The sequence below is a fragment of the Moschus berezovskii genome, chromosome 9 (assembly GCF_049115385.1).
Source record: "Moschus berezovskii isolate FMDL1 chromosome 9, NW_MosBer_1.0, whole genome shotgun sequence".
Lineage (NCBI taxonomy): Eukaryota > Metazoa > Chordata > Mammalia > Artiodactyla > Moschidae > Moschus > Moschus berezovskii.
Window position 1 is genome coordinate 61,386,264 of NC_142468.1, and position 20,697 is coordinate 61,406,960.

Sequence of the window (20,697 nt, forward strand, 5' to 3'; positions counted from 1 at the left end):
TGAGGAGGGCTTACAAATAGCTGAGAAAAGAAGAGAATCGAAAGACAAAGGAGAAAAGGAAAGACATATTCATCTGAATGCAGAGTTCCAAAGAATAGCAAGGAGAGATAAGAACCCTTCCTAAGTGATCAATGCAAAAAAATAGAGGAAAACAATAGAATGGGAAAAACTAGAGATCTCATCAAGAAAATTATAGAAATAACTTTACTAAAATTTATTTGCTTATTTATTTATTAGTTAATGGTCATTCATATTGTTTCTAGTTTGATGCTATTATCAGTAATATTGTCATAAACATTTTCTGCCTATGTCCTGGTGCGTAAATACATATACACATTTCTCTTACATACCTAGAAGTAGAATTATTGGATGATAGGATAGATAATGCCCAGTTGTTTTCTCAAATTACTGTACCAGTTTATACTCCCACTGGAAACATACGAACTCTGGTTGTTCCACATTCTCACTAACACTTGATATTGTCAGTTCTTTTAATTTTTCTTGTGGTTTGGGTTTATAATTTCTTGATTTCTATTGAGTTTGAACCTCTTTTAAGATGTTTATTGGCTCTTTGTATTGTGGAAATTTTTTTACTTTTCTTGCTTGAGTTTTTCTCATGAATTTGTATGAGTTTTCTCATATACTATATTTTAATCCTTTGTCAGTTATGTTTGTTATAAATACCTTTTTTCCAGATCAAAGCTTCTGTTTTCACCATTTTTATTATCTTTTGATGAACAGAAATTCTTAATGTCACATTTATTTTTTCCTTTGTGATTTGTGGTTTTTGGTGTCTTGTGTAATAGACACCTCTGTTACCTTAATGCTTTTTCTTTCTCATTAAGTCCTTAATCTAGCTGGAAACAAGTTTTGATTATGGAGTGTAATTTCATTTTGTGTTCCATTTGGCTAGCCAGATGATCCCACATGTTTATTAAAAGTACATTCTTTCCTCATTGATCTCTAGATGCCAGCTATGTCATAAATTGAGTATCCGTAAATGTGTGGTCCTGTTTCTGGTTCCTCTGTCCTATTCCTTTAATGTATTCCATTATTCCTGTGCTAGTGCCGCATGTTTAAATTGCCATAATTTTATACTAGTCCTTGATACACTATAGTAGGCCAAGTCCCTACCAAGCTTCCTTTCTCAAGAGTGATTTACTCTTTTATTTTTTTGAAGTTCCCCGAGCAGGGATTGAACCTGGACTCCAGCAGTGAAAGCACTGAGTGCTAACCATTGGACTGTCAGGGAATTCCCAAGAGTGACTTATTCTTGACCCTTTGCTATTATGTAATTGTAGAATCATCTGAAAGGTTGGGATTTTGATAAGAATTGTACAGGTTCTATAAATCAGTTATGAAGAACTGACATTTTTACAATAGTGAATCCTCCCAACTATGAACATAATGTATCTCTCCATTTATTTATTTATTTAATAAAGTTTTATGGTTTTCTTGATGAAGACCTCACAACTGTTTTGTTAGATTTATATTAGAATATTTTAAAATTTGTTTTCTTTATTGATGTTATCTAGAAATGCAGTTGATTTTTGCCTATTGGTTTTATATCCAGCAATATTGCTAAATTCTTTCATTAACATTCTATATGTAGATTTATTACATTTCTTTACATAATCATTTCCTCTGTGAATACTGGCGATTTTTCTTCTCAGTCCCTAGTCTTTTATTTATTTACTTTTCTTGTCCATTCTAGTTAGAACTTCTGTAGAGTACTGAATAAAAGTTAGAGTGCAGTCACCTTTGCTTTTCCTTAAGTTAAAGGAAATGAGTGGTTTTTCATCAAGTATGTTTGCTGTCAATTTGTGTGTATATGTGTGTGTGTGTCAAGTTAAAAATAAAATAACTGACTTTTAATTACAAAATATAATGAAATATAAAATGAATGAATATACTTGGTTTAATAAATTTTTGTTCAATTCTTGTCTCCCTCCCCTGGCCTTCTCCTCTTTACCAAAATCTTATTACCCTTAGCCCCAAAAGACTTTCTAATAGAAAAATACTTGAATGCCATGGGATTATATTTTTCCCCTATAGCTATAACTTGAAACTCCAGCTAATTAGGATTATAACTAATAATGTCTTAAGGAAGATTGTTTTATTGTTTAATCCTCTTATTTATATTAGAAAAAAACTTAAGTTTTAAAGTTCTATATTTATAGATAAGTCATTTCCAGCAAGTAGAGATAAGAATACTACTGATCTCTTAATTTAAAAGCTTTTTTTTTCAAACATTTGTACAATATTAAAATTGAAACCTCTACACCTAAAAAATATGATTGAGTTGTTTAAAAAAAAAACAAATTATACTCCATTTATATATTTTAAAGGCATTGCAGGAAAGAAAAAGAAAAATTTTGGATGAAGCTGTGGAATTAAGTCAAGATCATTTTAAAAAATATCTAGTGAAACTTAAGTCAATCAATCCACCCTGTGTGCCTTTCTTTGGTAAGTTACAAAATATGGATTTATATTTTGAGGGAGAGTTTGTTATATAGCAAAAAGAGACCAGCCTTTAGAAGCAGATAGTCCTGATTTTATATCTGAGCACATCTACTTTTATTAGCTGTCTATATTGATAAATAAAACCTAAACTCTATATGTAGACTCTTATCTATAAAACTTGTAATTCTAGTAATTATCTCATAGAGTTGTAAGGAGTGTGGAATCTCTTCTATAAGAGCAGTAGTCTCATTCATGAGGGCTCCAGCCTCGTAAGTTTAGCACCTCTCAGAGGCCTCACCACCTCATTCTGTCACATTGGGCATTAGGATTTCAACATGTGAATTTTGAACATTCGACCATTCAGATTATAGCACACACCAAAAATGTCTCCAGACATTCCCAGATACCTGTCCGCTGGGGGACAAAATTGTCCCACTGATGTAAATAATCTAATTATGTGTGAAAGAGAAACTGAAAACTTTCTTCCTGTCCAAAATTGAAGAATAATTCTTTTGTGTCTAAATTACAGGCTTTGGGAAAGCAGAATTAGTTTACAAATCTGTAGTCTTATTAACCAGAATTGGCTTAAAATTAATTTGTTGGTCAGTAATCACTTAAGATCATTGGTATTACATATTTTATCAATAATCATTTAAGATCATTGGTGTTAAAATTTATAAGTAAATATTAAAATGGTTAGAGTAGATTTAACACATAATTTAGACTGTGAATGAATCCTCCCTTTTATTTTAGGCTATTAGACTAAGAAATGGCAAATTAAGCTCTTTATAAACCCTAATTTTCGTTCAATTTTAAATTATTTCCATCCATGTAAAAAATTCTTCATGTAGCGTTGATTATTAAATATATCAGAGATTTCACTAGTAAGAACTGCTGTATTATAGGATGTCTTTCAACTTTACTAGATCAGTTGTTTTCCCAAATGGTTAAGTAACCAATTTTAAAACTTTTCTTCAAATACTTTTTTTACTAGGAATATATTTAACAAATATACTGAAGACTGAAGAAGGGAATAATGATTTTTTAAAAAAGAAAGGGAAAGATTTAATCAATTTCAGTAAGAGGAGGAAAGTAGCTGAAATTACTGGAGAAATTCAGCAGTATCAAAATCAACCTTACTGTTTACGGATAGAACCAGAAATGAGGGTAAATATTTTCTTTGCTTATCTTTAAAAGAGAACATGTTAAGTCCTCTGCCCTCTCTAAGAAATTCCATAGCCATACATTATGATCTTTATTTTGCTATGAAAATAATATGCATTAATGAATCAATAGATAGAAGTGGTGAATATTAGATATTCTCCACTAACAATCTGCCATTATTAATATTACTAGGCACTTTGTCTTGACAGTTATTGCTTCTTTGTGCAACACGTTTAAGTAACACTTGCAAAAAAATGAATGACAGAATGGAATGAAAGATGCTTTCTGATGTCCACACAGTAAAAAGAAAATCCACTACCAGTACTGTCATTAATTAATAGACATTTTAGATATTTTACCTGTGCCATAACATTAAGTAATTAATACCTTTATAAGAACACTGCATTTAAGTAGGGGAGGGGGTTGGGAGAGTGATGTGTATATATGCATAGCAAAAAAATGATTTTTAAAAAAATATTTTATCACTTGATATTCTGTTTTGAGCAATAGTTCATAATGTTGATTCTGTGGTACTATAAGGTGTGAATATCTTCTAAATTAGAGTAAATACTATGGTATTATGTCTATAGTAAGTAGATGTTATTGTGTTACGTTTATTTAAAATTCAGAACATATGATAACAATCAGAGTAAGTTTACCTTTCACATTAAAAATTGTGCTACACTTTCAGATATAGTCTGTAGGTTGAGCATATTGAGTAAAAATGGCCACCATCATTCCCATCCTCCTAAATTGAAAGAGGGTAACTATTCTTTGTTCCAAGTTCAAAATAAAGAACCCTAAAGTCCTAAGAAAAATTGACCTGACATGTACACCATTATGAAAATATAGACAGATACTTGCTTTAAAGAAAATGGTCATTTGTTCCATCCCCTTCTCTTAGCATTTAGCCAACCGTCTGTGATTTGGTGCTCCATAGGGGTAAAGAAATGTTCTTGAGGGAATTCCTTGGAGATCCACTGCCAAGGGCCCAGGTTCAATCCCTGTTCTGGGAACTAAGATCCCACAAGCTGTGTGATGGGGCCAAAAAAAAAAAAAAAAATGTTCTTGAAGCCCAGATTAGAATTCACACTGTATTTCCTCCCAGAAATAATGTTGCATTTTAGTTGGGTATAATTAAAATAGATTCATATCTATTATGCTTTTAGATTCATATCTCAGTAATTCCTGATAGGTTTCTACATCCGATCTAGACATCCTACCATCATTTAAAGCATTCTTTTGGGGGTAAGGAGCAGAGAATGCTTTTTTTATGGTTGACGCAAAGTAAACTTAAAATTTAGATAAAGTAGCCATTCACTTTCAAAGCATAGTTAACCAAACTAAATGGTATTTAAAAGTAGAGTAACAGATGAGAAAATCACAATTATAACTTTATAAAACTCTTTAAATTACTGTTGGTCCATATGATTTAATTTAGCTGACCTGAATATAAGAATAAATTGTTTCAATATTATTAAAGTAGTAATGCAATTTTCTTGAAATTGGCAGAACGCCTGAAAAATGGAAGAAGTTTATACTAGAAATTCTAAAGCTCATTTTGCCTACTGGTAAAGCTAAAACTCAGAACTTATTTTTACATATGCTTCTAAGCTGCTTCAAAATTAAATAAAACTAGATCCAATCATTTGCTTCTAAGGAAGTCATCAGAAATGCACAGAAAAATTTATGCATGAGGAGTTGATAATAACAGTAATTATAATTATAACAGCAAAAAATTAGAAACCACCTATGTAAGTTACTACCTATATGGAAATTGGTGAAATAAATTCTGGAACATTTCATCTGATGAAGTACAATATAGTTAAAATTTGTATTATTTAAAGTAAACCGTACAGAAAAAAATTAATATTTTCAAAAGGCTAAAAATACCTATCTTGTGACCCCAAATTTGCAGGAAAAAAATTGTGATAATGTATATGTGCATATGTTCACACACATACTTAAAACACCGGAAGACTATCCCAATAGTAAAATGTTGACAGTGCAATCTCTCATTGTGATTACTGTTTTTTCTTTTTGCACTTTGTTAAATCATCTAAACTTTCTACTTAAAAACCTATATTTAAGTTTAGGAAATACTTTTTCATTAAAGACAGAAAAGTTATTTTGTTAGATGTGAGCACAGATACGTTAAAATATATTATTGTTCTTGAAATTATTTTTGAATAGACTTGAATTCAATTTATCTCTACTTTTTTCTGATCTTCAAAGTTTTATTATGGATTATAACTATAATTCTGTTTTAAACACTTTTGACTTATTACTGATGATCATTTTGTTGTGTAATCAGTAGGAATGTTAACTGAGGGATACCGAGCTATTAAGATGATAATAAGTGAAAGTCTGTTCATCTTCTTAATAGAACTTTAAGACTGGAGAATAAAACTTCCATAAAAACTTCATAATTTTATCCCAAAATAGAGAGATTGGAATCAGCAATCCTTGAGGACTTTTCAGACATTAGGATCTATTAATTTGTTGATATTAAACTGATGAAGTAAATATTTTAATAAAATCTAAAATATGTACTTATGGATATTTAATTCCAGAGATTCTTTGAAAACCTTAACCCCATGGGATGTGCTTCTGAAAAAGAGTTTACAGATTATTTGTTCAACAAGTCACTAGAAATTGAACCCCGAAACTGCAAACAGCCACCTCGATTTGTAAGTCCATTACAATTTTGGAAAATTTTGTTTTTTATAACAATATTGTCTTTAATGTTCAGCAGACTATTTCCATTAAAATTGTACTTTGCTTGAATACCTGTTTTGTTTTGCAGTATTACACTATTTCTAAAATTACATATTCTGTAGGGGGAAAGCTAGCAGTTAGATAAAACCTGATTTATCCTCTCTCTTAGAACCACTTACTTACCCATCCATTTCTGATCCTTCCTAGTATAAGGGGGAAAGCTATGAGAAAGTGAGAACCTAAAAGACAGGTAGGTAATAGGACAGGGAATGAAGAGACTTGGGAAAGAGTAAGGAGATATATTGTGGTTCTTCTGACTTGACCATGGTTTCTGCCATAAGAGCACCACTGTCCACAGTTACCACTAGAACCCACCTCACTCGCTAAAATTTGCTACTGTATAGTAGTTCCTTTTATTCCTGGGGTTTACAGTGACACAGAAGTAGTAGAAAACCAGTTATAAGTAGCTGAAAGTGAAACAAGATGTGGAACGAAGTGAAAAACATTTGTAATACACGAACTTCGGGCCAGATAGTTTCATGTTACCTCATCTCCACAAAAATTGTATGATATTGACCTTAGTCTCATTTTACAGACATAAAGACTGAGGCTTAGAGGAGATAAATAACCTTTCCAAGGATGCATAGCTAGATATTGGCACACTTGAGGTTTTAACTCAAATTATCTGAATCTGAGTTCATATTTTTCATTAAGTTACCACTGTGGGAAGTTTTAAAAGTGGAGGGTGAAGGTGAAAGACAATGATAGCAATTTTTCCCAAGACTCTAAAGTATCGTTGCAGTTCAGTTCAGTCGCTCAGTCATGTCCAACTCTCCGCGACCCCATGAATCACAGCACGCCAGGCCTCCCTGTCCATCACCAACTCCCGGAGTTCACCCAAACTCATGTCCATCAAGTCGGTGATGCCATCCAGCCATCTCATTCTCTGTCGTCCCCGTCTCCTCCCACCCCTAATCCCTCCCAGCATCAGAGTCTTTTCCAGTGAGTCAACTCTTCGCATGAGTTGGCCAAAGTATTGGAGTTTCAGCTTTACCACCAGTCCTTCCAATGAACACCCAGGATTGATCTCCTTTAGAATGGACTGGTTGGATCTCCTTGCAGTCCAAGGGACTCTCAAGAGTCTTCACCAGCACCACAGTTCAAAAGCATCAATTGTTTGGCGCTCAGCTTTCTTCACAGTCCAACTCTCACATCCATACATGACCACAGGAAAAACCATAGCCTTGACTAGACGGACCTTTGTTGGCAAAGTAATGTCCCTGCTTTTTAATATGCTATCTAGGTTGGTCATAACTTTCCTTCCAAGGAGTAAGCGTCTTTTAATTTCCTGGCTGCAGTCAGCATCCACAGTGATTTTGGAGCCCAGAAAAATAAAGTCTGACACTGTTTCCACTGTTTCCCCATCTATTTCCCATGAAGTGATGGGACCAGATGCCATGATCTTTGTTTTCTGAATGTTGAGCTTCAAGCCAACCTTTTCACTCTCCTCTTTCACTTTCATCAAGAGGCTATGTAGTTCCTCTTCCCTTTCTGCCATAAGGGTGGTGTCATCTGCATATCTGAGGTTATTGATATTTCTCCCGGCAATCTTGATTCCAGCTTGTGCTTCTTCCAGCCCAGCATTCCTCATGATGTACTCTGCATATAAGTTAAATAAGCAGGGTGACAATATACAGCCTTGATGTACTCCTTTTCCTATTTGGAACCAGTCTGTTGTTCCATGTCCAGTTCTAACTGTTGCTTCCTGACCTGCATACAGGTTTCTCAAGAGGCTGGTCAGGTGGTCTGGGATTCCCATCTCTTTGAGAATTTTCCACAGTTTATTGTGATCCACACAGTCAAAGGCTTTGGCATAGTCAATGAAGCAGAAATAGATGTTTTTCTGGAACTCTCTTGCTTTCTCCATGATCCAGCGGATGTTGGCAATTTGATCTCTGGTTCCTCTGCCTTTTCTAAAACCTGCTTGAACATCTGGAAGTTCACAGTTCACATATTGCTGAAGCCTGGCTTGGAGAATTTTGAGCATGACTTTACTAGCGTGTGAGATGAGTGCAATTGTGCAGTAGTTTGAGCATTCTTTGGCATTGCCTTTCTTTGGGATTGGAATGAAGACTGACCTTTTCCAGTCCTGTGGCCCTTGCTGAGTTTTCCAAATTTGCTGGCATATTGAGTGCAGCACTTTCACAGCATCATCTTTCAGGATTTGAAATAGCTCAATTGGAAATCCATCACCTACACTAGCTTTGTTCGTAGTGATGCTCTCTAAGGCCCACTTGACTTCACATTCCAAGATGTCTGGTTCCAGGTGAGTGATCACGCCATCGTGATTATCTTGGTCATGAAGATCTTTTTTGTATAGTTCTTCTGTGTATTCTTGCCACCTCTTCTTAATATCTTGTGCTTCTGTTAGGTCCATACCATTTCTGTTCTTTATCGAGCCCATGTTGGTCATTTATTATTTTGTGGAGTTGGGTAGAGGATGTCTCTTTTTTCTATAGCACCTAGCATAATATGTTGTATTTATTATATCTACAGTAAATATTTATAAAATCGATATCAATAATTTGAAGAAATTTAGATTCAAGTGTCTTGGGAGCAAACAGTTGTTTTCACATGAATTTTGCAGTATTTTATTTCTGAATTATGAAAAGAGGTTTACTTATACAGTATTTGAGTCCACCTTAAAATTAAGCCAATCAAATCTCAAAGTGTTCTGCAGGAATGTCACAGACTGTCCTTGCAGGTTTGGATTTATTGTATTCTTTCAACTGTATACTAATATGCTAAGCCATAATACTTTACATAATGTACTTTATTTATTAAAGTACATGCAAGTTAGTAATGGTAATTACATTTGCTTTTCCTAGCCTAGGAAATCAGCTTTCTCCTTAAAATCTCCTGGAATAAGGCCTAATACAGGCCGACATGGCTCTACCTCAGGTACTTTGCGAGGTCACCCAACACCATTAGAAAGAGAACCATGTAAAATAAGCTTTAGTCGGATTGCTGAAACGGAGCTTGAATCAACAGTGTCAGCACCAACCTCTCCAAATACACCATCTACCCCACCAGTGTCTGCTTCTTCAGACCTTAGTGTGTTTTTAGATGTGGATCTCAACAGTTCCTGTGGTATGTATTTGATGTAAATTGTTTGGCAGAAAAGGGAATCTTCTGTTTTAGTTAATTCTCATCATTTTTAGTTAGGAAAAGGTAGAATCCTTTACAGACTATATTAGTGTAAAAAATGACATCTATATGTGAAAATAATGATTAACACGGGAGTAAAGCATTATTTGTGCATTGCTTCTGCATATTATTTTCTAGTTTATTCATTCAACAAAGATTTATTCAGGACCTTTTGAGCCCCAATACTACTCTAAAGGGAGCAATAGGGAGCAATAGCCAATGAAAAAGAAAGCAAAGCAGATAAGTTCTGTGATGGAAATTTAAAGAGACTGATAGAGAGGGAACTATTTATGCTAAGAAAGGAAAAAAATTCCAAGTACAAAGAATACCATATTCATTCTTTAAAAACATGGCAAAAGATGATGATAAAATTCTGAACTCTGTGCATGTTATTATGTATGTTACTTTATGCAAACATATTTTTAAAGTAAAATCATGCATATTACCTTCCTTTTCAAATTGATTTTTCTCCTTCTAATAGGAAGCAATAGCATCTTTGCTCCAGTCCTCTTGCCTCATTCAAGTAAGTAAGAATTTAACTTGATTCTAATGAAATGACTATAAAGATAATAATTGCATTGATGAACTTTGTATATGAATATTTTGAATTTTAGCAACACTTAAACATTTTATGAAATGAAATTCTTACAAATGGATGGAGTTATTTTTTTACAACTGGGTACTATTTAAACTTTACTACAGTTTATTTTCATCATTTTACTATATATGTTTTAGGGACTGCATGATGCTGAACAAATTACTTAGCATCTCCAGTTTGTTAAGGGTCAAATGAGATAACTGTATAGAGCACCTCGCACATTGCTTGGCGCAGAAGGAACAGTGATTTCATATCAGTGGTCTCTCCTCTTCCCTGCTATTTCCAATTCATTTTTCTATAGTAATAATACTAAATGTTTATCAGGTTCCTAGGCTAGCCTTGATCACTTATTTCTTCTCATGAGCTTGTTTAGTTAAAGTAGCATTTTAAGTAAAATGCTATTCTTCCATCCTTAGTTATATCATAGTATGATATAAATACTGTCACCTACCTTTCTGTGGTCATTTGTTTAAAACAGAATAACCCAAAGGGACACAGCAGCTTCAGGAATAATTCTCCCAATCTAGAGGGCGTGCTGTGATTCATGGGGTCGCGGAGAGTCGGACACGACTGAGCGACTGAACTGAACTGAACTGAACTGAAGAGGACTTCTGCTTCTATAAAATGTAGATCATATAGATAGTAACAAGAGAGTCCCTGTCTTGTGAGAAAATTAAGTTTATTCTTTTAAATATTTAATTCAGTACTTTAATTTCAAAGTTTTTATCAAGGTAATATATGCGTAGAGTTTCAAAAAGCAAATAGTGCTTAAAACACTTAGGGTGAAATTAGCAACAGTATTCTCCCTCATGACGCCCCACCCCTTGTTTTGAAATGATTCTTCTACCTTTTTAAGTGATGTTTTTATATTTTTCTCTCTCTTGAATCATTACTTTTAGACAGTGTTTAAAAGACATGGTAGATGAGGATTTCCCTCTTTACCTAATAAACCTCTCGCATTTGGGGAAGATATTATTCACTGCTAAGTCAAGGAGTCTATACTGTGATTATGCTTCCTTTCTTGTATACTGTTTCCTGAAGTTAATAATAGCTACATTAATGTTTAGGATTTTTGTTTTTTAAACGTCTATTGCTAAGTCTTCCCACACCCTTTAACACCACAGTTTTCCTTAAAGTCAGACCATTTGGGGAAATTACCAAGGTTTTTTTGGTTTTGAGGGTTTTTGTGTATGCTTTTTAACTGGGAAACTTCCTTACTGATGATCTTTTGTTCTCCTGCTCCATTTGGGACTGGTTGCTGTCTCGGCCTCTGACTTAGCTGAAATCCTAGAACTTTATTCTGCTGTCGTACTGGAAGTTCCCTTCATCTCTCACGTATTGTATTCTTGATTTTTGGATTCCTTGTCTTCTTTCTTGATATGCTCCCTTATTTTGATAGGGGTACATTCTGTAGTGGCTACCTGAGAAAGTATACACAGGATATAAATTTTTAAGTTCTTGCATTTCTGAAAATGTATTTATTATATATTCCATTGTTAATAGTTTAGCCAGGAGAATTCCCTGGGAGTCCAGTGGTTAGGACTGTGCACTTTTGCTGCCAAGGGCCTGGGTTCATTTCCTGATCAGGGAACTGATATTCTACAGGCCCGCATGCTCATGCTCAGTCACTCAGTCGTGTCCCACTCTTTGCGACCCCTTTGGCTATAGGCCACCAGACTCCTCTGTCCAGGGAGTTTTCCAGGCCAGAATACTGGGGTGGGTTGCCATTTCCTTCTTGAAGCCCACATGGTGCAAACTGCCCCCCCACCCCAAAGTTTCGCTGGTTAGAGAAATTTAAGTCATTTTCAGTCAGAATCTTGAAGACAGTTTCCCACTGTGTTTTCGCTTTCATACTTGCTGTTTAGAAGTCTAGTATCATTCACTCATAAACTATTCATGCATAATTTTTAAATGCCTGTTACATGCAGGCCCTATTGTAGGTACAAGAGAAGTGGCACTGAACAAAATAGACAAAACTCCTTCTGTCAGTGACCCTACATTCTTAATACTTTTTTTTGAAAACTGCAGTTTACTTGCTGTAATAACAAAGAGACCCAAAAATACAGTGCCTTAAATGAAATGGAAGTTTGTTTCTCAAAAGAGCCAGACTAAGTAAACACCTCTGCTCTACTAGGTTTTCAAACTAGCAGGGCAATCCAGGATTCTCAAAATGTGTCTTCCATCTGTTGAGTTTTGAGCAGGTGATTTGAGTTGTTACAATTTTTCTGCCAGTAGGAACTTGGAGGGCAAGGAACTTAGTTTACAAAAACATGGTCTGGGAGTTGCACACATCATTCCTGCTCTCATCCCATTGTCCAAAACTTAGTCACGTGGACACAGCTGTAAGAAATGTTCTGTCTAACTAGGCAGATCCTATTACTAAAAGGAAGAAAGGGAAAGGTGCCCTGGGGGACAATTAGGAGCCTCTGCCACATTAAATTCAAGAAGCTTTTAGGTTCTTCTATTTACTCCTAATGATCAGTACATTCACAGTAATCTACTTTGATGTGGGTCTTTTTCTTTTTCTTTTCATTTTGCTGTGTATTTAATGAGCCATTTAAATTTAGAGATTTATGTCTTTGATTTCTAGAAAATTTTCCATGTATCATTTTGTTAATACTTTTTTCGCTTCTGTGTTCTCTGGCTCCCTTTTTGGAGCTTATTTTCCATATTGTACATCCTAGATTCATCGTTCAGTTTTCTTTTATCTGCTCTTGTCCATCTCTTTGTTTTTATGTTCTGTTTTCTGGGAGTTTGCCTTACTTTAATCACCCAGCTTTTCTATTTTTTTCATCTGTCATGATTTTGAATTTCTCAGAATTCTTTCTAAATTCCCTCTCAGCATGCCATTTTTATATTTTTCTCTTCTGGCTTAATTTTTTAATTTTTGAAAGATTTTGTTTCTGGTATTTTTTTTTTTCTTCTGAGTTTCTTTCTTCTATTAGTTGTGGTCTGTGGTCTTTAATACTGGAAGCTTTTCTTTCTTATCTTTTATCCTTAGCTTTCTGTTCATATTTTAAAGTGAGACAATATAAATTGATGGGAAGATCTGCATCCATGGGTAAAACTTGTTGACTTGTGGGTTTCATGATAGGGTGATAGAGTGATGAGAATTTTTTGAATTAGGAAATCCCCATATTTCAGCATTTGTGAGGCCTTTTCTCAAAGAGTAGTTTCTCCAGAGAAAGATCTTTGAATCTTCTCCCTGGGTGATCTTTGCATTTAGTATGAAAATCTGTTTTCAGCACAGACTAGTGTCCCCACGTTTGATGTTTAGATTCTCCAGCAAATAAAACCCTTAGTCTCCTGCCAGTGGTGGAAATGTGGTAATTTCCTGGCCCCATTAAATACAGAATAGTGTTTTAGGGTTCTCGTTGTCCCTTATATAGACTTAATCAAGTCCTCTGTCCCGTGCCTTCCATTATACCAAGTGCCTTTAATTCCTGATCCCTCCTTTGGTTCTGTGGGGGCAGTTTTGCTGCTGTTTGTCAGTCGCACTCAGAATAGACAGTTGGGTTTCGTCTTCCTCCATTTGTCTCCTTCATATACACTGTAGTCCACCTTTATGGGCTGAAGCTTCAGGATTCAGATGTTTCCTGGTTTCACTGAAGTTTGTATATGTTTCTTATTTTCCTTATTGTTCAGCAGTGGAAATGTTTTTACTACATATATTAGTTTCTAGTGCTTCAGTAACAGAGTACCACAAACTGAGTGACTTCAAGTCCACTTCTGAGGCTGAAAGTCTGAAAAATGAAGATGGCAGGGCTATGCTCCCTCTGAAACTGTAAGGAAGGATCTTTCCTTGGCTTTTCCGGCTTCTGCCTTTGCTGGTAATCCTTGGCATCCTTTGGTTTGTAGATAGATCACTTTAACCTCTGCCTCTGTTGTCACATGGCCAGCTTCTCCTTGTGTCTCGTTTTCTCTTCAACTGTTTTTAAAAAGATACCAGTCATACAGGATTAGGACTTCCCAGGAGGCATAGTAATGCTCAAAATTCTCCAAGCCAGGCTTCAGCAATACATGATCCGTGAACTTCCAGATGTTCAAGCAGGTTTTAGAAAAGGCAGAGGAACCAGAGATCAAATTGCCAACATCCGCTGGATCATGGAGAAAGCAAGAGAGTTCCAGAAAAACATCTATTTCTGCTTCATTGACTATGCCAAAGCCTTTGACTGTGTGGATCACAATAAACTGTGGAAAATTCTGAAAGAGATGGGAATATCAGACCACCTGACCTGCTTCTTGAGAAACCTGTATGCAGGTCAGGAAGCAACAGTTAGAACTGGACATGGAACAACAGACTGGTTCCAAATAGGAAAAGGAGTACATCAAGGCTGTATATTGTCACTCTGTTTATTTAACTTATACGCAGAGTACATCATGAGGAACGCTGGGCTGGAAGAAGCACAAGCAGGAATCTAGATTGCCAGGAGAAATATCAATAACCTCAGATATGCAGATGACACCACCCTTATGGCAGAAAGCAAAGAAGAACTGAAAAACCTCTTGATGAAAGTGAAAGAGGAGAGTGAAAAAGTTGGCTTAAAGCTCAACATTCAGAAAACTAAGGTCATGGCATCCAGTCCCATCACTTCATGGGAAACAGATGGGGAAACAATGGAAACAGTGTCAGGCTTTATTTTTTGGGCTCAAAATCACTGCAGATGCTGATTGCAGCCAGGAAATTAAAAGACGCTTACTCCTTGGAAGGAAAGTTATGACCAACCTAGATAGCATATTAAAAAGCAGAGACATTACGTTGCCAACAAAAGGTCCATCTAAGGCTATGGTTTTTCCCGTGGTCATGTATGGATATGAGAGTTGGACTGTGAAGAAAGCTGAGCGCCGAAGAATTGATGCTTTTGAACTGTGATGTTGGTGAAGACTCTTGAGAGTCCCTTAGACTGCAAGGAGATCAATCCTGGGTGTTCATTGGAAGGACTGATGTTGAAGCTGAAACTCCAGTACTTTGGCCACCTCATGTGAAGAGTTGACTCACTGGAAAAGACTCTGATGCTGGGAGGAATTGGGTGCAGGAGGAGAAGGGGACAACAGAGGATGAGATGGCTGGATGGTGTCACCGACTCGATGGACATGAGTTTGAGTGAACTCCGGGAGTTGGTGATGGACAGGGAGGCCTGGCGTGCTGTGATTCATGGGGTCGCAAAGAGTCGGACACAACTGAGCAACTGAACTGAACTGAACTGAGGTGGCACAGTGGTAAAGAATCTGCCTGCCAACGCAGGAGATGCAGGAGATACGTTTTCGATCCCTGGGTTGGGAAGATCCCCTGGAGGAAGAAATGGCAACCCACTTCAGTATTCTTGCCTGTGAAGCCCCATAGACAGAGGACCCTGGTGGCCCACACTTTATGACCCACTGTTGATGGGTCGCAAAGAGTTGGATACGACTGAGCACACAGCAGACAGACAGAAATAGGGTTCACTTTCATCCTAACTTGATTACAGAGCTGTAAAGTCTATATTTCCCAATAGTCATATTTATTGGTACTGAGGCTAGGACTTCAACATAACTTTTATGGAGGGAAGGGACACAGTTCAGTTTATAACACTATGTCATTTTAGAACAAGGAGTTTTAGACATTATTTTGGGTGATAGTAAAATATACTTTCCATATCATAAATAAAATCATGTTTTGAATTTTAATAGAAAACATTGAGAATAACTGCATAAAATTCTGAGTGTCTTAAGGTCCTGAAAGAAATAAAAGTACAAAAAGTGCTCATGTACAGTGAGAAAAATAGCAAGAAACAATGGACATGTATAGACAGTTTACATCAAAGAATGAGCAACCCTATCTTAAAAGGTACTCATATATCACTTACCCTTGTGAGTTGATATATTAGTAATCCTTTTGGAGAGAAATTTGAAAACAACGTATCAAACCAAAAAAATGTTCACACCTTTTGGTCTTATTCATTCAATAGAAAATTGAGTACTTTGGACCAGCTACTCTGCCAACTACTAAGGATTCAGTAGCAAACAGGAAAAAGTCTCTGCCTTCATTAATACTGAATACCAAAAATTTTTGTGAAGAAGGCACATCTGTGAAGATCACGTTGCTCATCCCACTCACTGCCTTGGTTTTCCTACTTTACTTGTAGCTCCTTAGTCTCTCTTGCTGGCCTCTCTGCATTTCCCCAACCTATTAAAAGTGGGAGGCCCTAAGTCTCTGAATCTCTTCTTCTCACTCACTTGGTGTCTCATTCAATGGTATAGCGTCGGTAAGATGATGCTCCCCCAATTTTTTTCTCTGCCCAGAACTTCTCTCTTGACCTTTAGCCTCGTGTAATCAGTGTCCTGTTCGATGTCTCTATTTGAATACCATCCCCTCTAAAGTCGTTCTTTCCATTGCCACCTCTTCTCAGTTATAATCACATTTGTCTAATTGCTGAGGCTGAAAATGTTAAGAGCTATCATTTACCTGTTTCTTTTTCTCATACCCAAAGTGTGATCCATCAACAAGTTTTATTTACTCTCAAAATATACCCAGGATCTAACCATTTCTTGATTTCTTTACTCTGCTACCCTGGTCCCAGTGACCACAGTCACTTACCTGATTTATTATAGTAGCATCCTCACTCCCCACCTTCCATACTTCAGTTTTCAATACAGCAGATGGGTCCTTTTAGAATTTAGGTTAGACTTGACTCATCACTACTTAAAGCCCCATGGCCTTCCATCTTAGTAAAAGACACAGTTTCAGTTTCTTCAAAAAGGACCCATAAGGTTCTGTGAAATTTGACCTCTGGTCAGTCAGACTTCATCACCTGCTATTCTCTCCTGTCACCTACTCTGCTCTAGCTACTCTGCATCCTGGACATATTCCCACATCAGGACTTCTGTTCTTGCAATTCCCTCTGCTTAGAGTGCTGTTTACCCGTCTGGCCTAATGGCAAGCTCCCTTGCCTCCTTCAGCCTTTTTTCTCAGTGTTTCCTGAGGGAGGTCTTCCCTGATCACGCTGTTTGAACTTGCTCCCCATTCCCTATCTGATATTTCTTCTTTTAACTTACAGCTGTTATACTTTTACTTAATCATCATGATTATTCTTTCTTATCAACCTAGAATGTAAGCTTCATAAGGACATGAATTTTTGCTTCTTGCTCACTGCTGTATTGCTCATGGCTAGAAGAGTGCTGGCACTATAGCAGATACCCAATAAATATTTGTTGCATGGATGGATGCGTGAATGATAAAAAATTGAAAGTAACTGACATAGCTAACTACATTACAGAAATTGTTTAGTAAATTATCCTACATTCACTAGTATAGAATAATAAAGTTATTTTAAAAGCTCACAAAACCTGAATAATCTGTGGGGAAGTGCTCTTAATGGAAAATAAAATTGAAGTTGAGACCAGCACAGGTTACTAAGTGCCTCCTGTCATAGTGGTTAAATGGTCTGACTGTAGAGTCAGACTCAGTTTCAAAAACTTAAATGTCTCATCATCATTAAGATATTTTTTGCTTCCATAAGTGTGTGTGTTTCTGTAAGGAAGAGAAGACTCAACTAAGTCTGTCTTAAACAATAAGGAAGCATTCTGACTCATTAGCTGAAAATCTGGAGGATGGCTGCTTTAAGCCTGGTTGATTCAGTGTTTCAGTGATATTATCAAAGACCAGGTTTCTTTTTGACTGTTCGTTGTTCTGTCCAGATTATCAGCTTTATCTAAGGCTGTTTTTCCTCAAAGTCGGAAGAGGGGTGGCAGGAGCAATGAAAAGGTTATGTGTGTCCTTGCTCAGTCAAGTGACAAAGAGGTACAAAGAAAGACTGACAGACTGCTTTTCCAAAAGAACAAGAAACTTCCTTTTCAGTAGCCTCTCGCATAACTCCTTTCAGATTTCAGTAGTCTGAATTGGGTCCTGTGCCAACAGCTAAACCAGTTACTCTGGCTGAGGGAGTGGTCTAAGCAGGCCCCATCTTTGGAGCTAAGGGGTGAGGTCAGATTTCACTGAAGCACGTGGCTGCATGTATAAAAAAGAGGTAGCTACAGATCTGATCTTGTCAAGAAAATGAGTCCTTTGTCCACTTCTTGACTGGACTTGGGGCACCCTCGGTAGGATTGGCTGACTAAACCGTATGGAGTGGATTCACCATCACCTAGGGACAAAGACAGGCCAGAGTGCGCTGGGCAAGCAGAATGAACGCAGTGACAGCGGGCAGTTCGCTGCCTGACCTCCTCGCACCATCTGCCAGCACCGTGTGGGGCACTGTTTGTTTCTGCTGCTGGCACTCTGAGCCAGCAAGACCCCCGGGGGTGACTGCAGAGTGATATGATCAGGACAGCAATTTTTGACATGGAGTAATGAGTGACATCTTTACTTGGATGTCCCATAAGCAGTTCACACAAACTCAATGTGTTTAAAATTAAACTCATCAGCTTCTTTCCCAACAAGCTCCTATAAACCCAGTCTCAGTATAATGATAAACAAGACTTGATCAGTGCCTTTATACAGGTCCATAATTACAGGTATTATAACCATATGAAAAAGATAAAAGAAATAAATGAACATGAAAATCATTCTATGTCTGGTTGGCATGTTTAGGGATAATTTTTCCTCTAATACTTTATTTTGTAAATTCCCATTAATGTGGTTATGTAATGTGTCCATTATCAATAAGAAATTTGTATAGAGAACAGTTCTGTGATACAGCCGTACCCTATCATCTCCTAAATGGAGATTTTATTACCTGTGTAAAAATGTATCCGATAGTAACTTTTTCAAAAATGCATGGTCTCTTGTTTATGGATGCTCTTTCTTTGGAAATTAATACAGTTATATAAACAAAACAAAGACTTTTCAGGGAGCAGAATCTCCTTATTAATCTTAATTGGATACTGTATTTTCATTTAGCAGTAGTGCCTCGCATGTGGCAGGCACTACCAGTGTGTTACATGCTATGGATATGAAAATAAATACTGCTCTCGAAAAGCTTACACCTTAATGGAGAGGATAGCTAAACCAACAGTCAGCTGCAGTACAGTCTGATGGATGCCATAGGAGAGGTGATCACAGACTGAAATAAAGTTTTGTCTTATGATTGCATTATGAGTTGTGGTTAAGCTATTCTTTTTTACCCCCAGAGTCTTTCTTCAGTTCGTGTGGTAGTTTACATAAGCTAAGTGAAGAGCCACTGATTCCTCCTCCACTTCCACCTCGAAAAAAATTTGATCAGGATGCTTCAAATTCCAAGGTAGGGAATTTCCCCAATGGTCCAGTGGTTAGGATGCTGTTTTTCCATTACAGGAGGCACAAGTTTGATCCTTGGTCAGGAAACTATAGATCCCACATGCTGTGCCGTGCAGCCAACAAGAGCAACAACAAAAATCCAAGGTAGTCAACAGGACTTGGGTTTCTCTCAACTTATTCAAATTTGTGAATCTTCAAAACAGTGCTTATTCTTCAAAAGAGTCTGTCAATTATAATTTGGTTACCCTTTATGTTTTTTAAATATTTAGGTTGTTTTATTGAGAATATACCTTAAATAATTGTTTAGTCCTCATAATACTTTTTCTAAGAAAAAAAAAGCTGGGCAGATTCATCGATACTCAGAAGTACATTTTCTTTCGGGTAGAGATGGGAAGAACTGTAGTATTGAAAGCATTCTCCAGACTTTCAGCTGGTGCTTCTCAAACTTCAGGTTGCATCAGAAGCATCTGAAAGGTTTGTTAAAACCAGATGGCCAGAATTTCTGATTCAGTTTGTGTGGGGCAGGGCCCAAGAATTTTCATTTATAACAAATCCCTACTAAGGCTTCCCTGGTGGCTCAGACGGTAAAGAATCTGCCTGCGATGCAGGAGACCCAGTTTCAATCCTTGGGTTGGGAAGATCCCTGGAGGAGGGAATGGCTACCCACTCCAGTATCCTTGCCTGGAGAATTCCATGGAATGGGGAGCCTGGCAGGCTACACCCCATGGGGGTCACAAAGAGTTGGACACAACTGAGTGGCTAACACTTTCACTTTCAATAGTGCTGGTGCTGCTGATCCTGGGTCACACTTTGGAGAACCACCACTCTGAACCTCACTGGGGATAGTAGAAGTAAATGGCCAAAAAGCAGAAGCTGGATATTAAGTCCTCTTGACATCATGTTCTTTCATGTCTTGTTATTCATTCACTAAGTCATGTCCACCTCTCTGAGACCCCATGGACTGCATCTCACCAGGCTTCCCTGTCCTTCATTATCTCCCGGAGTTTGCTCAAACTCATGTCCATTTAGTCGGTGATGCCATCCAACCATCTTGTCCTCTGCTGCCCCCATTTCTTGCCCTCATTCTTTCCCAGCATCATGGTCTCATCCATTAGGTGGCCAAAGTATGGGAGCTTCAGCTTCAGCATTCATGTCTACAAAACTAAATACTCTTTTCACTTACTTGCCCATTATTATAATTAAAATGCACAAATTTATAAACTGTATCTACAAAGCAAGATAATCTGAGGCTTTATAAGATTTCAATTAAAACATCTCATATATAAGAATATTAACCTGAGCCCTGAGTGAAACTGGGAGTAATTTATTCATA

General features: G+C 36.8%; 1 protein-coding gene across 1 annotated transcript in view; it reads left to right on the forward strand.

Moving 5' to 3' along the window:
- Window positions 1-20,697, forward strand: part of SOS2 (SOS Ras/Rho guanine nucleotide exchange factor 2) — a 103,277-nt gene that overhangs the window by 80,736 nt on the left and 1,844 nt on the right. Inside the window, exons 17-22 of the mRNA XM_055436064.2 lie at window positions 2,349-2,466; window positions 3,458-3,630; window positions 6,201-6,317; window positions 9,234-9,495; window positions 10,034-10,075; window positions 19,259-19,368. Of these exons, the coding sequence (XP_055292039.1) occupies window positions 2,349-2,466; window positions 3,458-3,630; window positions 6,201-6,317; window positions 9,234-9,495; window positions 10,034-10,075; window positions 19,259-19,368 (822 nt within the window). The remainder of the gene's footprint in view (window positions 1-2,348; window positions 2,467-3,457; window positions 3,631-6,200; window positions 6,318-9,233; window positions 9,496-10,033; window positions 10,076-19,258; window positions 19,369-20,697) is intronic.